This window comes from Hypanus sabinus, chromosome 25 (genome assembly GCF_030144855.1).
Source record: "Hypanus sabinus isolate sHypSab1 chromosome 25, sHypSab1.hap1, whole genome shotgun sequence".
NCBI classification, from domain to species: domain Eukaryota; kingdom Metazoa; phylum Chordata; class Chondrichthyes; order Myliobatiformes; family Dasyatidae; genus Hypanus; species Hypanus sabinus.
In genome coordinates, this window is record NC_082730.1 from 27,188,342 (window position 1) to 27,214,136 (window position 25,795).

Consider the following 25,795-nt stretch of genomic DNA (forward strand, 5'->3'; position numbering starts at 1 on the left):
CACATCCTACCATTTCTTGCACATTCATGTGCCTATCTAAAAGCTTTTTGAATGCCTCTATTGTGTTTGCATCCACCATCAAGCCAGGCAGTGCATTCCTGGTACCATTATATATTTTTAAAAATAAAGCCTGTCCCGCATATCTCCTTTGAACTTACTTCTCCCCCCATCTTAAATGCACCGTCTCTAATATTAGGCATTTCAACCTTGAGGAAGAGTTACAGGCCATCTATTCTATCTATGCCTTTTCTAATCTTATAAATCACTTTTGGATTTCTCCTCAACCTCCACCGCTCCGGAGAAAACAACCCCAGTTAGTCCAACTTCTTCCACCCTATAACCCAGGCAGCATCCTCATAATCCTCTTTTGCACCCTTTCCAAAGCATCAACATCCTTTCTGTAATGGAGTGACCAGAACTGAATGCCACACTCCATATACAGTGTAGAGCTTTATAAAGCCACCACATAACTTTCCAACTCAAACTCAATTCAACAAATAAAAGCAAGCATGCTATATGCCTTCTTTAGCATCTTAACAACCTATGTAGTGTTATGAGTGCTGAACAGACCTGATGGAAATGGGGTCCAGAGCTACCCTTTCCCCCTCCCAGGAACTATGCTGCTAATGAGAGAGAGAGAGAGAGAGAGAGAGAGAGAGAGAGAGAGAGATGCAGAACAGAGGTAAAGGCATCTGCTACAGATAAGAGAGAGACGACTGATTTATGTATTATGGCTTCTTCACTGACGGAAAGGTAAACAATCTTTCACAACAAGGACACTTCTTTGCTTGTTAACATTCTTGCTGAGACAGCAGGGAGTGGACTAGTTTGAAGGACATGGTCATGTTGAGTTGATGGATGGCTGATATCCCATCAGTGAGGATAAAAAAACAGATCTGGAGACACATCCTCAGACACACCAGTGGACACTAAAAGAGCGTTGTGCACCCACAGGATGGTAGGGGCTTAGACCGAATCAGGAGATCGGTCACAAAGCTCACAGTGTGACGGCAGGGCTGGTGGGGGCTTGTGTGTGTGTCCACTCATGCCAGAGTGACGAGTCCATCATGGAAGAACGGTCTAGCCGAGAACAGAGGGGTCATAACCGAATGACCACAACGGAAGGTTTGCCTGCTGCAGCTGCTCACATCTCGCTCTCTCCAACATTACAACACAACAACCAACTACCTCAGCATGAACTGAACTCTATATTCTCTTATGACAATTCATTTACCCCTAGACTTTGATAGAGCTTGTTTATTACTGTTGATTATTATTCCTACACTTGTTTTGATTATTGCTAACCTGTTTTATATGTATATGTGCATTTTTGATACTGTATTGCTTAGTTCACTAATAAACACCTTTAGTTATAGTACCACCAGACTCCAACGTATCCTTCCATTTCTGCTGGTCTGTTAACCAAGTTACGGGGTACACAATAGTAGCAACATTAAGGGGACTGTGGACTTGGATCCAAGATCCCTCTGTACATAAAACTGTTAAAGGACTTGTAGTCAACTGTGTATTATTTCTTTATAATTGATCTCCCAAAATGCAACAATTCACATTTGGCCAGTTTAAAACCATCCGTATTTGCAATTGATAAATATCCCGCTGTTTCTTTTTTTGACATCTTCTACACCATCCACATTACCAACCTTTGCGTCATCTGCAAATCTACAAACCTACCCATCTGTATTTTCATCCAGGTAATTTATGTCACAACAGCAAAGTGGCTAGAGAGGACTCAAAAATAATGGTCAAGATCCCAGTAATTTCATTTCTTGCCTCTCTCAATAACGTGGGATATATCCTAGCAGGTCCTGGGGACTTATCCACCTTAATGTTAAGAGGCATATTACCTCCTCTTTATCTTAAAATTCCATAGCAAGGAGGCATGCTGCATGCTGATCTCCCCATCTTCCATGTTCTTTCTCAATGGTAAATTCTGATGCAAAGCACTCCTTTAGTACCACACCCACATCTTACACCTCCAAGTTCATGCTTTCCCCTCAGAATGATCCTACCCACTCACTAGTTATCTTCTTGATGCATGTATAAAATAGTTTGAGATTTTTTTTAAAATCCTGCTTGCCAAGGGACTTTTCATGGCCTCTATTGATTTTCTTAATTCCCTTCTGTCATCCTTTTCAAGTTTCTTTACAATTCTCAAATCTTTTTGATTTTAGCTTTCTAAATCTTGTACACTTCCATTTTCTTCTGGAGTAAATTCATCACCTGTCTTGAAATACAAGGATCCCTTACCTTGTCTTTCCTTATCACTGGACCATACCTGTCCTATACCCTGTACAGTTCATCTTTAAACACCTTCCATGTACCAGATATAGACTTGGCCAAAAACAGCTTCTCCCCAGTTCCTACCAAATATTCTTATAACTTGCTCTGCACCAATTTAATACTCTTCCATAAGGTCCATACTAATCCAAAGCTAATTTAAAATTTAAGGAGCTGTGATCCTTATTTCCTAACTATTCTCCCACTTAAAAGTCATCACCTGGCCGGGTTCATAACGAAACATCAGGTCCATTATGGCCATTCCTCTTGCCGAACTACCTCACCAAAGGAAAAAGTACAGTTTGAAGGACCTTACTGTGCTAGTGCAATCAACATAATCTAAAAGTTTGGTGCTGGAAATAGGGCCCTTTGTGGGCAGAAGCTATCCTGGACAAATCAAACATTAAACAAGCTTAGGGCAATCCAAACAAAAAGGTACATGATAGTATTTGTTTGAAATTCAATTACCTTTGGTGCTGATTCTGCTGATATCATTTATATTAGCCTCTGTAAATAAAATGAGAAATTCCCTGCACTTCTAATCTATTTTGTTAGAAGGCAATGTATTTGCATATTTTATAATTCAAATGAAAAGTGTAATTGCAATTAGAAAAAGAATAACAGTCAAGGGATTATTTCTAGCCTGTGTCTTACCAATTTTGTTACAAACTAGATGGATTTCTAGTCACTTGGCTAAATAAAATAAATTCAGAAGCAATAAAAGTCCAGAAATCACAGGTTTGGAATAACAGTGTAAATGGAAAAGTTTTTGAAGCGGGGGGGGGGGGGGGGGGGGGGAATCATACAATTCGTTCCCATGGAAGTACATTTAGGGGTCCAATCACATTGGGGAAGAAATGTTACGACTTTTTGTAAAAATGTACAACTAAATCACTTTCTGCAGGAGACAAAACCAAATGGCAATGTTAAAAGTTGCCTTGCTCTTACTTTTTGGCATCTTCATCACCTCTGATGTATTTCATCTAATTGTCTGACACTACCCAATGAAAAGGTTTAAGTCTAAATTTACAACTAATTTCTCTGTCCGGTTTATTTTCAATTGCTTTTCAATAGAAAGCAAAGTGCCTCCATACTTAACCTAATTTTCCTATCCCTCTAATTCTAATGAAGGGCTTTCTTCCTCAGTTTTAACTCTGTACAGTGTGCTAAGAATTTTAAATTTTTATTTCAAATTACCTTCAAATACAGGTCTTATTTTATTTTCATATACATTTCCTGGACCTAAACCTATTTTTTTTCCTGCTTTTCCCCATAGAATTTTATCACTTTTTGGTAGTCTGGTAAGTTTGCATTAACACTTCTGCCTAACTGGTAGACAACTTCACAATTAAGACTAAATTGTTACATTCAAGTGCATAATGTAGACTCTATGAAGAATTTTTTTGAATTTGAAACACAAATTGTAAGTTTCACTGTTCTGTTTACAAATTGAAATACAAATGCTACAGGAGCTCCATTAGGACATCAGACTTGTATAATTTTACTACACTAAATACATTGATTTTAGAAACAGATCAGTGAATGGTGTAATATTAATCCTTGACATATGAAAAGCTACCGATTGTCAACTGTAAATCTATACTGCATTTTAAATCTCACACTTTTGTTCACCTCTGAAGCCTTCCCTGATTTTTCCAGAGGAATGTTTTGTTATATCATTCATTCCAAGACTGAAAGCAACATTTTAATAATTCCATTATCACTGACCATGCTAATTTACTACCGTTACTTAGCTTCTTTTTCGGCTCAGTTTTAAACTGTTACACTGCACTTACACTGAATTTTCCTTTTTGCTTCTCTCAAATTAAAGAACAGTTTATTAAGAGGTATAGTAAGAGCAAAGGGATAGTAAGGGATAAAATCGGTCCTCTTTAAGATCAGAGTGGTTGGCTATGTATGGAACCAAAAGAAATGGGGGAAATCTTAAATGGGCTTTTGCATCTGTACTTACTAAGGAAACTGGCAATGGAGTCAATGGAAATAAGGCAAACGAGTAGTGAGGTCATGGAACCTATACAGATTGAAGAGAAGGAGGTGTTTGCTATCTTGAGGCAAATCAGTGTAGATAAATCCCCAGGACCTGACAGGGTATTGCCTCTGACCTTGAAGGAGACTAGTGTTGAAATTGCAAGGGCCCTGGCAGATATATTTCAAATATCGGTGTATATGGGTGAGGTGCTGGAGGATTGGAGGATAGCTCATATTGTTCAGTTGTTTAAAAAAGACTCTAAAAGTAATCTGGGAAATTATAGGCCGGTAAATCGGTAGTAGGTAAATTATTGGAAGGAGTACTAAGAGAAAGGATTTACAAGTATTTAGATAGACAGGGACTTATTAGGGAGAGTCAACACGGCTTTGTGCGTGGTAGGTCATGTTTAACCAATCTATTAAGAGTTTTTCTAGGTTACAGGAAAGTGGATGAAGGGACGGCAGTGGATGTTGTCTACATGGACTTCAGTAAGGCCTCTGACTAGGTCCTGCATGGGAGGTTAGTTAGGAAGATTCAATCACTAGGTATACATGGTGAGGTAGTAAATTGGATTAGACATTGGCTCAATGGGAGAAGTCAGAGAGTGGTAGTGGAGGATTGCTTCTCTGAGTGGAGGCCTGTGACTAGTGGTGTGCCACAGGGATCAGTGCTGGGTCCATTATTATTTGTCATCTATATCAATGATCTGGATAATAATGTGGTAAATTGGATTAACAAATTTGCTGACGACACAAAGATTGGAGGTGTAGTGGACAGTGAGGAAAGTTTTCAAAGCTTGCGGAGGGATTTGGACCAGCTGGAAAAATGGCAGATGGAGTTTAATACAGACAAGTGTGAGGTATTGCACTTTGGAAGGGAAAACCAAGGTAGAACATACAAGGTAAATGGTAGGACACTGAAGAGTGCAGAAGAACAGAGGGATCTGCTGGGAATACAGATACAAAATTCCCTAAAAGTGGTGTCACAGGTAGATAGGGTAGTAAAGAGAGCTTTTGGTACATTGGCCTTTATAAATCGAAGTACTGTGTAAGAGTTGGAATGTTATGGTGAGGTTGTATAAGGCATTGGTGAGGCCAAATTTGGGGCATTGTGTGCAGTTTTGGTCACAAAATTACAGGAAGGCTATTAATAAGGTTGAAAAAGTGCAGAGGAGGTTTACAAGAATGTTGCCAGGACTTGAGAAACTGAGCTACAGAGAAAGGCTGAATAGGTTAGGACTTTATTCTCTGGAGCATAGAAGAATGCAGGGAGATTTGATAGAGGTATATAAAATTATAATGGATATAGATAGAGTGTATGCAAGCAGGCTTTTTCCACTGAGGCTGGGGGAGAAAAAAACCAGAGGACATGGGTTAAGGGTGAAGGGGGAAAAGTTTAAAGGGAACATTGGGGGAGCTTCTTCACAAAGAGAGTAGTGGGAGTGTGGAATGAGCTGCCAGATGAAGTGGTAAATGTGGGCTCACTTTTAACACTTAAGAAAAACTTGGACCGGTATATGGATGAGAGGGGTTTGGAGGGATATGGGCCAGGTGCAGGTCAGTGGGACTAGGTTTAGTTGAACATCTGGGAAATTAGTAAAAGCCAAAGAAAGGTGTGCTGAAGTATAATGCTGTTCCTGGTTATGAGAGCCCTTTCTGGAGATATTAGAAGTTGTGCTCATACTCTTGCTTGTAACAGAGATTAAGCTGTTGACAGAGGGAGGATTTTATGGTGAGCAATTTTGATTAGGATTTGAGAAAAACTTGATCACAGAATCAATACTATTTAAGCAGCACCTCACAAAATTTTCAAATATATCAATCAAGCAGAAAGTGAATTTTGTAGCTCACTGACATTTTGTTCATAATTTGCTGTAAATATTAGTTTTTTAAAACATTACTAATTTTCCCTTCACCCATTCTCCCAAAATGAGTAAACAGGAATGCAAAACTAAAATTAAAAATTCAGAAATGAACTTTGGTTTAAGATATGCTGCTAAGACAGCAAGTATGGATTAAAAGTGGGTATGATGGATTCACAAACACCATTTTTTAAAAATGGAAACTTTTAAAACAGGATAAAAGCAGGATAGAGAACAAAATCAGACATAGACATGGATTATAGGAACATCAACAGAACAACTTTTAATCAAAAAAGTTATTTTGATGAGCTATCGTAAGTAAACAGATCCTTAACAAATCATTTGGTTAGATTCAACCTTATTTCTCTGTATGACAGTTGCAACCTCCTTCAGACAAAACAAAACTGTTCTCCTAATCTCGTCTTTTATGTGTTCTTAAATTCTAAGTGCTCCAGCAGTGTTGGCCTTGCCTTTAGCTGCCTAAGTCCCAGGATCTCTCCACAGCTTATTTATCCCCTCCTCCTTTGAGTTGGTCCTTAAAATCTTTCTTCTTAGAACCTTTTGGATCTTTTCTTAAGCTTTCTTAATGGTTTGTGTCATTTTTGTTTAACAGCAACTTCTTTAAAATGACCTTTGCTAAGTTGAAAAGTTGCTATTAAAACAAAAGTTGCAGTGGGTATGAATCTGCTGTGCCAAAATGCTCAGGGAGGTCCAGTGCTCAACCAAAAGGATATCAATTGTTTCTTTACTCCCACAATATTGGACTGATCAAGATTTTGATTTGTATCTACTTGGATTACACTAAAAGAGGACAAAAGCAGAGGAATGAACAGTTTTGATGTCCCACCTGCAGGAAATGTGGAAAGAAATGGAATCTAAAAGATGCTCAGAGGATCCAGATATTAAAGGTGTCTCTGTAGTAACTATAATCACTTTATACTTTCTTAACACCTAGATCAAAAGCTAGACTCAAATGGTTTTAGGTTCTATTCTGGAGGGCCAAAAACATAATGTGGGCAGCATTCAATGAATGGCATTCAATGCCACATTATCAAAAGCTCACTCAGTTTTGAAAAGACATTAAGTAAAAGTCATACCTGTCCTCAAGATGAATGAAAGATCCATTAGTACTAGTCTGAATCAATCCAAGTATTCCTCCACCAAAGTCTCCCCGTCTATTCCACTCAAATCTTTAAACTTCCCTCAGTTTAGAACATAGAGACAGGCTTATCAGCCAACGATGAATGCGCCAAGCATGATATCAATTTAAAATTAGTCTCATCAGCCTGCACATGGACTAATCCTGTTTGCTGCCTGTTCATCTGGGTGTCTTTAAACATTGCTTATGGTAGCTGCTTCCATCACTTCCCCAGCAGAATGTTCCAGATGCCTCCAACTCCAAACTTTTCTTCTAATTACATACATTTTTTTGAATTTGCTCCACTCTTGCCTAGATCAGTTTATATTTATGATTACAGAAAACTGAAAGCAATACATATTCAATTGGAGCAAGTCTCATTAAAAGGTTCATTTTTACATTTCTGTATTATAAACTCAATTAGAATATTTCTCTAATTGATCAATGTTGCATCAAATTTTAGTGATGCCTGTATATAAACAGGCATACGCAGAATACCTTCATCACTTTTAGGTTAAGAAAAATACTCAACCAGATCACACAGACAACAGCATACAAGCTGAACTTGCACACCCTCGTTTTAACTTTCAAAACACAAGTACTGTTCAAATTCATCTTCCTCAGATTCAATATTTTTTATGGTTTTGTCTACCTGGTCAATTGATAACCCTTCATTCATTTTGTACTCCAAATACACACATTATTATTTTAAACTTGAATGTGCAATCTATTGTCACACAAAAAATGGGACAATGAGGCCATACAGAGCATGTATGAAATACGTATGGTATTATAAAAACTACAGAAAAATGGACAACGCCCTTTCTCATTTTACTGCAAAATAATGCCAAAGAGTCAGGTTCCATTCACTAGTTAAGAAAGGTGGGGTAGTTCAAGCTCAATCCTTTCCACCCTGCATTAGTACCCAGAAGTAGCTCAGATACAGCAGAACTGGTCATCCTGCTATTATTCATGCAGGAACTAAATATTCCAAGCTGGATGCTAGTCCATGAAAAGGAAGGAAAAAAGTTATACTCTCAGACTACACAAGATATTTAACATACTCAACCATCATAAAGTATTAATTAGTACCGAACTTTGCTTTATGTATACTATCTTATCTTTTTCACAATTGTTCTCTATGAATGAGGAACTACCATATTGCACTTACGTTGGAAAACACATTTGCTGAAGATAGTTTTGGAATTGTTCAGTGGCAATCAGAGTGAGTTTCCAGTTACTTAATATGTCATTTGGTTTTTAAAACCAAAAACACATATTGTACATGGACTTACAATAATGGTGTACATTAGAATTTGTCAAAATCGATGCCATTTATGCCCTACTTGACTTTCCAACTGACATCACTGCTTAATTTTATTAAGTCTCACTGAAGAAGGCATTTTAGCAATACCTATTTTAAACTCTTTGTAACTTTTCAATGAAAAGAGTAACTCTAAAGCACTAGACAGTATTGTATGACAACTTTGTTTTGATATTGGACTATTCCTAAAACAAATTTTATGTTTTTCATTAAGAATATACATACTTTACAAAGACTCCACTCACCATTATTGAAAACAATTGCAGTAAATATAAAGTACATAAGCAATAATCTTAGAAGATGGTAACTGGTTTTTCTGAATCCTCTGACTAATGCTGGTGTACAGTTCCACTGGGGTGAGTTAACTGCCCAATCCATTTTCAGGTTAAAGCACTTAAAACGTATTCTTTACAATATTAGTAACTGACCCCATCTCATTCTGCTCCCCTTCCTCATCCAGAAGTTGCAAAGCCAAGTGCATTAGCCAGGCAAGGGCAATTTAAAGAAGAGTAAATGAAAATATTGGCACAGAAGGCAAGATTTTTACCAAGTCAGTCAAATACTTAAATATTTACTATTTCTCAGAGGTTAATTTGACTGGGACAACATGCTGTGCAGTCATTCAATTAGCTGCTAAATGTGGGAATTTCTACATAAATAACAATCCTAAACATGGCAATCACATGGTAATCCCACTAATCTCAAATTGTTTAATCACATGAATAAAAATACAATATCTTATACATCATGCTATTCAGCAAAGTCACTTTTGTGTACTCAACTATGCAGTCCATGGTATGAGAATTGAAGCCAACTACAACCAAGCCTTGGGGTCCCTAACTTTAAAGTAGAAATAAATGAATTTATAAATTGATGGCTAGAATAGCAAGGAAAGAGAACCATCGTGCCCAGAGAAATAGTAAACTACAATAATGGTTATCTTGGCAGGCTTCAATTCAGCTTTAAGTCACCATCTACTGTCACAGTTTGTAGGTCATCAATTAATTCATAGAAAATGCATAACACCCACAAACTTGTTTTGCCTCAAAAAACATATATATATCTGACTCTCAATTTTCCTGCATCTGTTCTCAAAGCACTGACGATAATACCACCCCTATAGATTGTTGAGTTGCTTTTGTGCACAGTCCAGTGGAGAATATAATCTCATATACAGATTAATGCTCCTTTTGTTTAGTTCAAAATATGCAGGCTGGAAAGGAATTCAAAGCATTGGCATATGTTTTAAAATAAACTAATTAAACATTAAATGAAGAGAGTTCTTATATCGTCCAACTTTCCTTATCAGATGCCAAGATGACGCAAAAACATTTTCATAAACATCCACATTGACACAGATTTACTTTTTATCTTTCAAACAGTATCTGCCCATTTCCAAGTTTTCTGCTTGTCCAAGTTTCAGAGAAACACAAGAACATCTGTTCAAAATACAGTGAACACCACCTTGGGAGCTTGGTTAAAACAAATCAGAATATTGACCCCTACCCAAATATTTTTGCTACAAACTTTTACCGAAATAATGCTTCCTCACAACCAAGTGTGTTCCAAGCACAAAAGTACAAATTAAAGCAATTCTGTGCAGGGCTCAATTAAGATGCCTCAGCTAGTACTTAAGAGTACGAATTGCTTTTTGCAGTTTATACCTCATCTTGCCTACAGACTTTGAACAATGTGACAATTTTACCAATTTCTCACCTCTCTGTTCACCACAAGCACTGAAGAATACTTTAGTGTCTGAGTCATAAATGTATAATATGTCTTGGGAACAGACAAGTTAAATCCACACTTCCAAAGATTGCAAACATTTTAAAATGAGAATGCAATTAGCGACTAATTTAGACAGTTATTCATTAAAGGAGGTGAGAATACTCATAACAGTTCTTTCAGATTTTCTGGACAAAGACTTAAAAAGTCTAAATTCAGTAAAATGTGAAAACATACATACTGGAATGATCTGGCTTCAAGGATGGCTGGAGAAGCAAAGCAGAGCTACCTCCATATCACAATACCATAGACTAAAGCATTTGACGAATGTCAAAACATTCAGCAATTTACTTGAAAAAGGTCTGCAAGTACTAGTCTAAAAGTACTTGTTCACATACTTTCAAAATAGTCATGTTCTTTGGAAAAAATCATTACATTGTATGCTGCACGGAAAGCTGATGTTAACAAAGTTAATGTTTTTAAAAAATAATGGGTGATTACTTCAGAATAAAAATTTATCATCTTTAATATAATGAAAAAGTGTTGAAATCACAATTAACCTTTTTTTCTAAGATGGTAGCTAATATTTTCAGTGTGACAATAACTATTTAATTTCTTACACCACTGTTTTCATTTTAATCAAGGGTGAAGTCTTGGCATCAGACAATGACCTGGGTATATGGAAATTAGGCATACACTAAGTCAGTTGTCATCAACAATACAGTACAAATCTAAAGGTGGTACGAGAAATATGCATTTTGCAAAATACAACTTTGAGGGGGAATGGGTTTAGTTTTAATTTCCAAATATCTAATGTTTTCCTCAATTCTATAAATAATTTCTTTTCATTATCCTGAATTTATAACTTTGAACTGCCTATAAGAAAAATCTTGACAAATCCAACAAGCAGCCTACAAATTATAGTCAACTATGGCAGGTACCACAGCATACAACTTTTTTTCTTTAAAAAATTGCTTTAAAAGAAACCTTGATGTCTCTACAAAAAAACCTGTAGTTAGGAAACATAGGATGGCTGGCATCGTGTGCAAAACGTTAACACCAAAATCATTGACATTTTGTTTCATGAAGCAATCTTCACTGAGGAAATTTAAAACTTACAAAAGTTAACATCTTAATCATACAACATTGCACTTCAACATTATAATCCCACTTCAGAAACCTTACCTGGGTGCAAACACCAATACTGATAAACAGTGTAAACACCTTTGTAGTCAGAAAATCCATAGTATCCAATGTTGATAATCGATTGTCTTGTAAACACTGCAGTGTAGGAGTGCTTCCTCCCTCATCCTTTACAAAGCGTTTTAACAGCAGGCACAAGTGAAACTCAGAACAGGCGTCTTCTGTTAGTTAACAGTGCAAGCTTATCAGCTAGTTACTGGGCAATTATATTCATTTTTAAAAATACATAAAAAGGTCTCCTAGGTCAAAACACTTGAGTTGAAATCTGTGATGAGTTGAAAGGCAATACAGGTATGAGTGAGTTTGGGTACCTAAGGACATGCACATCCATAGGGTGTGAAACTGTTACAAGCCATAATGCATCCATCAGTAACACAGTAAAAGTGTATTTAAACCGACTGCTAGCCCTGACGAAATATCAGACGTATTGTACCTTTTCTTCCTCTTCAAATTAAGAACTGAAATGGCATGCTTTTAAAGCTCCAGAACATGGGGGTGCTGCCTCTATTCTAGGCAACATTCGAGAAAAGCAGAATATTTACTTGGGGAGGCTTTGTTTTTTTTTGTTTGGTCATGGGCAGCAAGATCGAAACTTATTTTCAAAGATTCACATTCTTCAAATACTTCTCATGTCGGATCAAAAATAAATCAAAACTTTAAAAAAAATTTTTCAAGCAACTCTGGATCTTCAATTAGAACAGTATCACGATGATCAGCCAGTGGTCAATTCTCAGCATTTCGAAATGGGGTAACTCCCCATTGTTTCTTTCTTGCAGGCCACTGTTAGGATAACGGTGACGCTGATGGTTCCTCCTCAAATAACGGGGAGTTCCAAAACAAAATGCCTCGCAAACGTACGCAAAGGGTCATTTTTTTTTTGCTTCATTCAAACTTACTCCAAGGCAGATTTTTTTCCTCAAAAGAAAACACATTTTATTGATTTTGGTTGACAACATAATCAGCTCAACGCACGTGTGTCTGTGAAAGCCAGTATTCAGTTGGTTGAGCCCGAATAGCTTTTCCTTTTGCCCCCAGAAATCAGTTATAAACAGCACACAGCAGCAGATCATTTTCCCCTCAAAACACAGGACCTGGTTTCACATTAGAAGATACAGGAACTTTTTATATATTTTTTTTCAAGCTGCCATTCCAGCTTTTTAAAAACAAACAACTAGAAACTTCCCCCTGCAAAAGGCCATTTTACTTCACACAAACATCGTCTTCGGCTTGCACTAAATTCCAGTGGGAAGTATCCTCCTCAGGTTTGCCATTCAAACATTCTGCCATTTGGATTTTGCAGGAAAGAAATATCAAATTAGACAAAAAAACATGCAACAGCAGCTTCTTCTATATAACTAACAATACAATAATTGTACATATAGCATCAACAAAGAAAAAATCATCACTAAAGAAATTCTATTGGCATGCTATTGGATAACTGGTTCTTACTAAGGCACCCATAAAACCCTAGCTTTCTAAAACAAATGCTTTTATGCGAAGTTGTCAAAGACATGGTGTAAAAGCTGATATCTTTGTCCAAGATAAAAGTCCTATGTTAAATAGCCCCCAAGCTTAGCTATCAAATGCAAGTCTGAAGACTTGTCTGAAACTCAAAATCCTTAGTAACTTTTCATCTTCATTTACAATGATAATCTAACACTGGTTCATTTACACTTTGAAAAACAAAATTAAGACCACTTATTTGCGCTGGGGTTATCTGCATCAAAATACTGTGTGCCATGGCTGTTGGGAATTGGAAAGAGAATGACATGTTGGACTTCAGAAATGTTATAATTTTTTTATATTAATAGTAGTGTCCAAGACTAACTGGCTCAATCATAGGTAAGTAATTGAAAACATACCCAATTTGTACTGGTCCTCCAACCAAATCAATGGACTGCAGCAGTACAATGTCTAAAAATTGTGCAGCACATCTCCAAAAAGGTCATGTGCCTCTGCTTGAACACTACACTCCCAGCATTTGACAGTATCAACAGCTGCTACACTGTGCAGCAGTATCACAGGGAGTTGGCTAGTTTATTCAATGTCTGTTTAAAAAGTCAGTTGGGGTATTGGGGGGAGAAAATGAATCAACAAAATATTACAAAAGAAAAGAAGGAAAATACTGATAACCATGACTCTGGACTTTTGAGTATCTGGTTACAGTGGCAATAGCCAAGCCTTAAGAATGAGCTGGCTGGTTCTCTTCACAACTACAGATGAATGGAAGCAGGCATAGACTAAGCAAAGCCAGGGCAGTGAGGATTAAGCCTACAATTTGAAGTTTAAAACTAAAGCTTACGGTATAACTGTCTTTTTCAAATGTTGTAAAAGACATTAATGTAAGCATATCTAGGAGATTGCCCAGTAAATTTACAAGGGCAAGGGGTAATTAGAGCCTTTACTGAAAGCAGAATAAAACATGTCCACTTGCTATAGTTATTGACTTTGAGAGAAAGCCAACATTAATATACTCGACTGTACACTGGGCTTAACTCTATTGTCCAAGAATGTTTAAGTTATCATTAATGTATCATGACATTGAAGATAATCTAACTTGCAGGACAATTGCATGCCTTGTACAACTGGACCATGAGACAATTCTCCTACTGTCTCAGTAATTGATGTCACATGTTTTAATCTCCCATCTCAGTCACCCAAAATTCTGATTGTAATTAAACCATTTAAACATATACTTAGTGCCATTTTTGTTTGCATTTCACTGTTTAAAATTACACAAAATATACAGTGCACACAGACTTGCTTTTATGAATTAAAAGTCCATACCAATTTAGTTAAGCAAGGCTCTGCAGTTCAGATGCACCTTCAAGTTGTGCATCATTCCTATCCTTCAAGATCCCATACATGATGGTGAAAGTATTCATTCAGTTTTAAGCACAAAAAGCCTCCGCTAAATTTAGTTTTATGTTGATTTTGTCACTACTCATGGCAGAATTTGTTGCCAATATTACTACATATATGATTTTATATAATTAGCTTTGCTGATTTGAAGCTACTATTAGTGAAAGCTAGTTATAATGGACCACAGACAAAACAATTCCCTGGATCAGTACAGCACAGAGCCAACACTGCTGCATTATAATGTGCTGGACACCTCAACATACAAAAATCTTCACAAACTTTTCCATGTGCCCATATGCAAAGGATATGGCATTAGGAATTATTCTGGAATATTCCTTTCAATTTTCTCCCCTCTTTAAATGCTCACATTCAGAGTGCCACATATCTCAATGGCATTCTGCCTCTCATGGAACTGGGTTGTTTCTACTAGTCCAATTGTCTACCAGAAATCTACAAAAGATGCAGCAAGAATTCTCTCACAGTAGAAAAATTAAGCAGTGAGCAGCATTTGAAGGTTGCTCACTCTGACCTTCTCATTGGCTAAATGGAAGATGTAATGAATTGTAGCCTTGCCAGTAATACCCATGTCTATTGTTTTACAAAAATTTTCCTTAGCAAAGAAACCAGAGTTTCAGTCACAGCAGGTAAGCCTGCAGAAAATCAAAGAAATGAAATGGTGGTCACATTTCAACCCCAAGAACTAGGAAATTGATTTTTTTTTTTAATCTGCAGAATCATAACTTAAGTCAGTAGAGTTTTGCAAGGAAGCTCCCTTTATTAGTTATTCGTGACAGAATTTAGGGAGCTGGAAAGTATAGACTGTTAATGTCAAATAAACTGGCTAAGTGAACTATTCATTTCACAACACACAACCACTGAACTGCTGAGCATTTACAGCCTTTTATGATTTGGTCAGATTTCTAGCAATTTGTAATTTGTTTTACAGTCAGTGTGCACTTCTGTACGTTTACACTTTTCTTTTGAGAGACTGTTTTTTAAAAAAATCACAAATTATGCCTGTGTACTTGTTCAAAAAGCCTCACTCATTAGGGCAAGAACACTGCAAATGAAATAATTGCTGACCTTGCAGCAAAGTTCTGAATAGCTGTCACTGCCACATGTGAATGGAAACTCATTTTGTTTGGCAAATTCATGTGAAATTCATTTCACAACCTCCTGTTTATAGATTCCACTGAACAATTCTGTCAGGAGGTACCTTCAGTTTTCTTCCACATAGTACTGATGAATTTGATTTGACCAGATCACCTCAAAAACTCCCAATTAAAGAGAAAACAACATTTATGTGATGTACTGGGGTAACTGTGAAACTCACAAACTAATACTGCAAACAGCACAATATCTACAAGTGCTGATGCCTTCTGGGCTGGTAAAATACCTCATCAAATGCTCATGTTTCAAATGAACATTTTTTTCTTTAGCAGACTTGTTTGTGCCTCTAGTTTTTTATGACTAGTAGACAATACAAACAAGCACAGCACAATCTCTAATTTTACTTTCCATCATTATCTTCTGATTTCTTGTATGCTTTTCCATCCCCATATGACTCTCTTTCAACACTGACAAATTAACCCTCTATGAAACAAGTACACAGGCATCTTTTCAGAAAGTCACATTTTTTTTTCCTTTTACACACCCAGGACTCCCGATATATAATCCATCATTGCTTTAATACATGGCCCACAGCTTTGATTCATTGCCTACTCAGTAATTAGAAAAGCTCAAGTTGCCCTCTTTGGGTATGTTAAATATTAATGAACAATTTTACAGCCTTTGGCCCAAGATCCATGATTAAAAGGATCTTCTAAATCACTAGGCAAAGGCAAAAGTTAAAGTATTACTTTACTGGTGTTTCAGTTAGTTTGAGGATGAATGGTGCCCAAAGATATCAAGTGCAAAAAAACTGCCTACAATTATTACAGCACATTACATGTAACAGCTTGCAAGATGTCTGTGCTCTAATATGTTACCTCATTTACAAAACCAGAAAATGACTAGATTTTGAACAAATGTTTTGTGCCTCAATAATAATGTTAAAAAGAGTATCTTTAGGACTCCATGTTTCCAATAATATTATCTGCTTGAAACAGTTAAAGAACCAACCACCTGGGCTCCAGCACTGAGAGGTATTCACTACCTTAAACAATGCAGGAAGCATTCAAGCTTTATACAATCCACCGCTTAAGTTCAGTAATGAGAGTGATTGTGTATTTCAATGTAGTACTGGGTACTTCTCAAAGAGGTTGAAGTGATATAGAGTAAAAGAAACTACTCCATTAAAGGATAGGAATTTTTTTTTTAACTAAAAGATAAAGTCATAGGGGAATCAACACACTGTGTGGGCGACTTGGCCAAAGACATTAGTGTCCATATGCCCACTATGGTATGATGGCTGAATTTGGTGTTAGGTGAGCACAAGCTGAGAGGGTGGTCAAAAGACTTCACATGACTTAACTACTGTATTTCAATATTAACTGGCTGAACATCTTGTACCAAAGACAAAGCTATCAAGCCAGTCAGTATTTTTGCAGTATTAAGATAGATCCATCATGTACTAAGTGGCTAAAGTGTCTGATAACTCTTTTGTGTAGCATTTTGGTGAATTTCATCCTCTTTTGTATCCCATACATATCACAATACACAACCACAGGAGACAACACAATTTCAGTTCTAAGCTGCACCACGTACAATTATTATAACTAGACAGTCTTCTTCAGATTTGGCCAGGGCTCGAGCAGAGGTTTGCAGATACTGTTGAGAAAAATCACATGGAGGAAAAGCATGGAGCACACCTGTGTGGTCCTTCTCTTTACTGCCTCCAACGGGCAAGCTGATGACTCCAGCAGCTTGCTTTTGTTTTAGGTAGGACACCAAGTTCCTCAATGGTCGCTGTGGTGAAGTAGCTTGCTCTAAACCAGTGGACACTCCTTCCACATGTTCCACGCTGTTTAAAGCTGGTACGGCCAACAGGACACAATAACCATTAGTGCCAGATGCTTTGATACGTCTCGTTACCTCATCCAATTTAGGTTGATCCAGTCGTAGGCGCTGAGTGATTTTTAACTGCGCTACCTTTCCGCCAGTTGAGACGTCCACTAACAAATTGGTTGCAACACTTAGATCACCCTCGAGGAAGTGCATGTTTGTTGAGAAAGAACTATTCTTCAGAACTAGCATTCCATGCCAGGCTACGTTCAATTTGCGATCATATTCCTGGAAGCTGTCAGATGCTTTGGCATTGAGATCAGATTTTGATTTGCTCTTCAGGGGGCTCATGGACTCTATAGTTCTATGCTTTCGATCCTTCTCCTTTTCAGGCAAGCTGGTGGCTTTGACCTCATGCTTACCACTAGAGATTTTCTCCGCACTGTTACGTCTGTCTCCTCTATTGGGGGAGTATCGCTCATTCTTTGCATCACGGTCAGAGTCACTATGACGTCCACCATCACGGCTGCTATTACCTGGGCTGCGATCTGGTGAAACACAACGGCGCTTTCTGGACCGATCATTACTGGGTGAGCAATCAGAAGGACGTACATCCACAGGTCCTCTCCTTTTCCTTCTTTGGTCCCAATTTTGCAAAATATGTTCACGGTCACGTTCAAGAGACCAGCTGTCCCGGACTTCACAATCAAGGTGCTCAAATGGTTCATGGCTACTTCGACTTCTTTCCCGAACGGAAAGAACATGCCAATCATTGCCTGGAAAAAGGTCCCTTTCTCGAAAATGCATTGGGGGAGAGTTCCTTTCCCTACCTCTCAGACACTCCGCACCACGAGGAAGAAGGCCATCCCCAATCAAATCAAAATGAGGAAGAGGCAAGGCTTGCAGATACTGTTGAGGGTATCGATGCTCTGTGTCAGCAAAGTCAACTCTTAACCGCCGATCTGGTCCACCCAACGGAAAGCCACGCATCTGAGTGCAAGCTGCTTGAGCAGCATCCAAGCTTTCATATTGAATGTAAGCCCAACTGTCTCCTTTTCTATAGTCAATGGACCTTATGGTACCAAAGCGGTCAAATTCCCTTGCAAGACCAGCCACAGGAACCCAGGCACCCAATCCCCCAACCCACAAACGTGTAGTGGGAGTTGCTTTCCCATAACCAATCTTGATAGGATTTCTCCCGATCACTTTGCCAGACATTGCAATCTTAGCTCGGTGAGCCATGTCCAAGTTTTCAAATTTCAGAAAGCCATACGAATTTCCTTGTCCTCGAGGTGGCCTTTTAATATCCACCTCCAAAATAACACCAAACCGCTCAAATGCAAGCAAAAGATCATTTTGTGAAACAGAAGGATCCAGGTTCCCAATAAACAACGTCCTATTAGCTCGCTTGTCATCTTCGGGCAAGATTTCATCTTCCCTAAATGCAGTCCTCTCCAGAGCATAAGCAGCTCGACCCCGACCTTCATAAAAGGCATAATCACGCTCTCTCTCCAAGTCTCTCTGGGGAGGAGGAGGTGGTGGTGGCGGCGGCGGCGGTGCTATCTGACGTCCCAAAGAACTGCGCTGTTGAGCTCTGTGCTCTCTGTAGCCAAGTCCTGCTGGAGACAAAGATCTCTGTCGATGACGATTGGCCTGGACGCTGGGTGCAGAATACCCATCCAGTTCAGGTGAGTAACTTCTTCCTTTTGGTGCAGGGTAAACAGTTTCAATCTTTAGAGGACGATCATGCAACACCAGTCTGCCCTTGGCATGCTTGGCAGCCTTTGCATCCTCGGAGTGTCTGAAATTCACCAACGCCACTCTTTCATCACCATCCCTGGATATTTTCACACTAACATCCCCAAACTTCTTAAACTCATGGAAAAGACCATCCTCAATTGCACCATCACTCAACTGGGAACCCAGATTGCTGATCTTTAAAGTTTTGTATTCACCAGGTTGTCTTTCATTCCTACTAGTCCTTGAGGAAGCAGAAGAAAGACTCAAGTTATTAGCAGTTCGGTTAGGTGCATAAACATCATAATCTCTGTTATTGGTCCTTTTGCCACTGATATTGCGAGTTCTCTTGGCATTACCATGGTTTTTGTTGTTTCTATTGATACTGTTATGATTATTCCCTATTTTCCTCGGCTGCTGGTGATGGCCACCTCGCCTTTCTTCCCCTCGTTTACCACCAGTTTTGGGCGAGACGTCTTTCTCCTTCATATTCCTTCAGGATTATATTTTAAATCCAGATTGGACCGGAAAATTAAATCAAATCCTCTTGCAAAAGAATAAAACACAAGCAGATTAAGCGGCTTTCGAGCTACCACTTTTCACGGGCCGATCGTTCCTCCTTCACTGACGCTATTTCATGCCCCGTGTTCAGTCGGCGAGCAGAAACAATCCACGTTTCAAAACCGATACTTTACCTCTTCAGCTTTACTGATGTGCGGGTGAATATGCTTCGTCAATAATTTCAAATCGATTTTTTTCCAATTTTTTTTCCAGGAGATTTTCACCGACGCCGCAAACCTTCTCTGCTCGTGGCCGCCATTTTGTATGAGGTCCCGCCCCTTTCCCCGACACTGATTGGTCATTTCCTCAAAGTCTCATGCTCTGATTTGTTTTACGGGTTGTCATTCAATTGACACAATGGCGACGCTAAAATCAATTTCTCAAGTTTTTTAAAAATATTCTTTATTTTATTTGAAAATAAGTGATGTTATCGAATAAAATGTCCTATAAACTGTTGTTGGCTGAAATAGTGATGATTCAATTATTTTTTTCAAGCTACGCTCCTCTGTGATTGGACACAGGGAGGTCTACTCATTGGCCAATCATCCGATTGAATTTTATAAAAGTTTATTCTCATCACAATGCAAGAAAAAATACTAGGTTTGGTAATAATCTGATGATATCTGAGAAAATGAAATCCATACAAAATCTGTAATTCTGGCCAAAATTCAACTGTTCGAATTCAAACGGTCGGTCACCTCACTCCGCCCCTTTCCCTATTTCCATTGGTTCACTAGAACAAGTTGGTATCCAATTGGCTGAGCCGCCCGTCAAATAACTGCGAAGTCACGCCCCTAAAGATATGTTTTTTAATATATGAAAACTATTCATTATTTTAGTGTTTTCATCATAACCTTCAGAGCTTTGAGGGCAGATACAGTCTTTCTGATTCAGCTATATACATGATCTTTCGCATTTCTTGTAAAATTTCCGACAAGTCTTAGTATCCTAGAATTACGGCAGATAAAAATTGCAGCAGAAGTGGACAGCACGCCCGGTCCTTCATCCACCTCATTACTAAGTGTACAATGGATTCCGGTTGACTGGTACACATCTGATATGTGGCTGCCACAAATTAGCCGAAGTTTAATTGAAATGGATAATAAGGTATATGAAAAAAGAAAAACTACTGCTTAAGTGTAAGAAATTATGTATTTAAATGAAATACAGAACAAATTGGAACACTACAATTACTACTACAGTACAATAAAAATATATTAGTTCCTAATAGTTATGTTCTTTTTATTATAAATGAATGTAAAATCAGCGCAGTCACCTAGTGCAGATAATGCAACACACACGAAATGCTGGTGGAACGCAGAAGGCAGGGCAGCATCTATAGGAAGAAGTACAGTCAACGTTTCAGGCTGAGACCCTTCAATCATGACGAAGGATTTCAGACCGAAATGTCGACTGTAATTCTTCCTATAGATTCTGCCTGGCCTGCTGCGTTCCACCAGCATTTTATGTGCGTTGCTTGAATTTCCAGCATCTGGAGATTTCCTCGTGTTTAGTGCAGATACTGTACTGCTTCATACAATGCTTTTGACAATTCCATCCTCCAAATCTTCATTTTCATTGTAACATTCAAGATGATTGTCAATACCATGAAATTCTTTGTGTTCCTAACGGTGAAATATTGAAATAGTTTAATTTTCACTACTGGCCGATTCTGGCATCTCCAAGCCCGAATGCTTGAAACAGCAGTGAGAAAAACAGTTCTGAATTATCTTACTGTTTGAATGAAAACCCATACAACTGATACTATTTTTAAAAAAGTTTGCTCTAAGCACAGTGTAGTGCGGTGCTTTCCAATGTTTTTAACCCAATACCCCTTAAAGCACTTTCATACTTGCCCACACACCTCTTAGGTACAATGTACTTTCCGGCGCCCCATAGTGTAAATGCATGTCTACCATATGCTAAAATAAAAAATATGATTCTGCTTTAAATTTTTATTTGTCTTTAAACCTAGCTTACACAGCATCCGTGTACTATAAAGCAGCTTTGATATCAATGTGATCCTTGAGCTTGAAGTTTTTAACTAGAGTCGTGACAGCAAATGCCTTAAGTAACCAAGTCCAAGCGGTTTCTATTTTTTGTGAGTATGTGATTCACTGCACTGTAGCCTCTTGCAGCAAGGCAGGAGAATGGGAATGCAATAAAGAGCAATTTGACTCTTCTCCAAAGACCAGGAAACTTCATATGACAGTGCAGCCACAGACCACAAAAGTCGACATTTTTGAAAAGCATTTTTGCTTCTTCATCATTCTGAATTCTGATAATTTCTTCTTGCAAACTCTTACCCTGGCCTTTCCCTTGCAAAGAAATGAGTTGATTAAAGAGTCTGGAATTTCCAGATCGTTCAAATCCTTGAATCAATTCTGAAGATCCTTCTTCAGTCACTACAGATGTAAGCAGTACTCTTGCAAATCACCATCTCTGAAAGAGCGTGCCATACTTTCCATGCAGGGAAACTGTGAGACCATTTTTCTCCCAATGTTTTGCTTATATATTTCCAATTTTCTGATAAAAGTGGACACTGCAGTTTTTGCCTGGATTAAATTGAAATTCTCACCTTGCAATTTCATATTTAGAATATTCATTTTGTCATACAGGTTGGCTAAGTATGCCACATCTCCACATAGAATTCAATCTTGTTTCTCAAGCTCTTGTTTGACTTTGAGCAAAAATTCTAGAACAGTGTCAAAAAGATCGAAGAAACATTTAAAGCAGTAGCCTTTCGACAGCCAACGCACTTCGGTGTGAAGAAGCAAGCATTCAAACTCTTCATCGTTATTTTGGCTTAGCTGGTGAAATATTCTACTATTTAATGGATGAGCTTTTATTTTGTTGATAGAAAGTATTACAAGAGTCATGCCTGAAAAAAACTCACTGGCTGAAGTTTTTGGCTGAGATGTTGACAATGGATTGCAAAGAGACTTGGAATTTTGTTTTTCATAAGTGCCACTAAACCAGAATAGCAATCTGTCATATATGGTGCTCCATCTGTTGCACAAAAAATCATGTCCTTAATCAGAATACTTTTCTCCTCAATATACATTTCGAGCTCATTTTAGATTGGTCCTCTATTGATAATTGTTTTTAAATTTTTACAGAAGCGAATCTCTTCATAAGACATAGGAACAGAATTAGGCCATTTAGCCCATCAAGTCTGCTCTGCCATTTCATCATGGCTAATCCCAGATCCCACTCTACCCCATACACCTGCTTCTCGCCATATCCTTTGATGCCCTGACAAATCAAAAAATGATCAACTTCTGTCTTAAATATATGCACAGATTTGGCCTCCAACACAGTCTGTGGCAGAACATTCCACAGATTTATTACTCTCTAGCTAAAAAAAAAATTCCTCCTTACCTTTGTTCTAAAGGGTTGCCCCTCAATTTTGAGTCTGGGCCCTCTAGTTCTGGATACACCAATCATAGGAAGCGTACTCTCCACATCCATCCTATCTAGTCCTTTCAACATTCGATAGGCTTCAATGAGATCCCCACACATTCTTCTAAATTCCACTGAGTACAGGCCCAAAGTTGCCAAATTCTCCTCATATGTTAACCCCTTCATCCTGGAATCACCCTCATGATCCTCCTCTGGACTCTCCAATGACAACACATCCTTTCTGAGATATGAAGCCCAAAACTGTTGACAATACTCCGCGTCCTGACTAGTGACTTATAAAGGCTCAACATTATTTCCTGGTTTTTATATTCTATTCTTGGAATAAATGCCAACATTGCATTTGCCTTCTTTACCACAGACTCAACCTGTAAAATAAAGTTCTGGGAATCTTGCACGAGGACTCCTAAGTCCCTCTGTATTTCTGATGTTTGAACCTTCTCCCCATTTAGATATAGTCTGTACTATTGTTCCTCTTAAAAAAATAAATTATCATACATTTCCCAAAACTGTATTCTATCTGCCACTTTTTTGCCCATTCTACCTAGTCCTGCTGCAATGGCATTGTTTCCTCAGCACTACCTACCCCTCCACCTACCTTCATATCATCCACAAACTTTGGCACAGTCATCAATTCCATTATCTAAATCATTGACACACAATGGGAAAAGTAGTGGTCCCTATACTGATCCCTGAGGAACACCAGTAATTACTAACAGCCATCCTCAAATGGCCCCCTTTATTCCCACTTGGTGCCTCCTGCCTGTCAGCCATTCCTCTATCCATGCCAGTATCTTTCCTGTAACACCATGGGATTTTATCTTGTTAAGCAGCCTCATGTGAGGCACCTTATAAAATGCCTTCTGAAAATCCAAAAAAATAACATCCACTGCCTCTCCTTTGTCCACCCTGCTTGGTACTTCCTCAAAGAATTCTAACAGATTTGTCAGACTAGATTTCCTTCACAGAAACCATTCTGGCTTTGACTTACTTTATCATTGATTTTCAAGTACCTCAAAATGTCATTCTTAATACTAGACTCCAACACTTTCCCAACCACTGAGGTTAGGCTAACTGGCCTATAATTTCCTTTCTTTTGTCTTCCTCCCTTCTTAAAGAGTGGAGTATCATTTGCAATCTTCCAGTCCTCTGGGACCATGCCAGAATCATGTGATTCTTGAAAGATCATGACTAATGTATCTGTTATCTCTTCAGCAACCTCTCTCAGGACTCTGGGATGTAGTCCATCTGGCCCAGTTGACTTATCCACTTTAAGAGCTTTGAGTTTGCCTAGCAATTTTTTCCTCTGTAATAGTAATAGCTCTCACTTCTGTTCCCTGACACTCACAGACCTCTGGCATACAGCTATTGCCTTCCATAGTGAACAGAGATGCAAAGTTTCCATTAAGTTCATCTGCCATTTCTTTGTCCCCCATAACTACCTCACCAGCATCATTTTCCAATGGTCCAATATCAATGCTCACCTCCCTTTTACTCTTCTATAACTGAAAAAAACTTCTGGTGTCCTGCTTTATATTATTGGCTAGTCTGCCTTCATATTTCATCTTTTCCCTTCTTATAGCTTTTTTGTTGGATTTTAAATCTTCCCAATCATCCAACCACCCACTCACTTCTGCTACCTTATATGCCCTTTCCTTGGCTTTTATGCAGTCCGTAACTTACTTTGTCAGCCACAGTTGCCTACCCTTGCCATTTGAGAGCAGCTTCCTCTGTGAAACACACCTATCCTGCTCTTTGTGAACGATTTCCAGAATCTTCAGGCACCTCTGCTCTGCTGTCATCCCCACCAGTATCCTCCTCCAATTCACCTGGGAAAGCTTCTCTCTCATGCCTCTGTAATTCCCTTTATTCCACTGTGATACAGATATATGTGAGTTATGCTTCTCCCTCTCAAATTGCAGTATAAATTCAGTCATATTATGATCACTGCCTCTTAAGGCTTCCTTTACATTAAGCTCACTAATAAAATCTTGGTTATTATACAACACCCAATCTAAGATAGCCTTTCCCTGAGTAGGCTCAATACAAGCTGCTCTAAAAAGCCATCTCATAGGTATCCCAACAAATTCCCTCTCTTACGATCCAACACCAACCTGATTTTCCCAATCCCCTTGCATTTTGAAATACCCCATTACAATTGTGTCATTACCCTTATTAAATGCCTTTTCCAGCTTTGCAATCTTAACCCCACATAGTGGCTACTATTAGGAGGCCTACATACTGTATGATTCCCATAATGTTTTTTTTAACCTTGCCGTTTAACTCCACCCACAAAGATTCAAAATTCTCTGACTATGTCACCACTTTCTAAAGATGTAATTTCATCCCTTACCAACAGAGCCAAACTGCTGCCTATGCCTTCCTATCTGTCCTTTTGATACAAAGTATATCGTTTGACGTTAAGCTCCCAACTATGGCCTTCTTTCAGCCACGACTCAGTGATGCCCACAATGTCATACTGACCAATCTCTAATTGTGCCACAGGTTCATCCACCATATTCCAAATGCTACGTGCAATTAAATACAGCACCTTCAGTCCTGCATTCTTCACCCCTTTGAATTTTGCTTCTGTGGTACAATTCAACTTTTTGCTCTGTCTGTATTTGTACCCAATCATTGGCTTGTCCTTCCTTACATTCATGTTACATCCATCATCTACTTGTAAACCGTCTGGCTCATCCTCAACTCTATCATACTGGTTCCCATACTGTT

General features: G+C 38.4%; 1 protein-coding gene across 12 annotated transcripts in view; it reads right to left on the reverse strand.

Moving 5' to 3' along the window:
• Window positions 1-19,900, reverse strand: part of rbm15 (RNA binding motif protein 15) — a 55,173-nt gene extending 35,273 nt beyond the window's left edge. For all 12 annotated transcript variants that reach the window (XM_059950374.1, XM_059950368.1, XM_059950373.1 and 9 more), the window contains exon 1: window positions 11,522-19,900. In XM_059950374.1, coding sequence (XP_059806357.1) covers window positions 17,090-19,570 — 2,481 coding nt within the window. In that variant the 5' untranslated portion in view covers window positions 19,571-19,900 and the 3' untranslated portion in view covers window positions 11,522-17,089. The remainder of the gene's footprint in view (window positions 1-11,521) is intronic.
• Window positions 19,901-25,795: the final 5,895 nt, after the last annotated feature.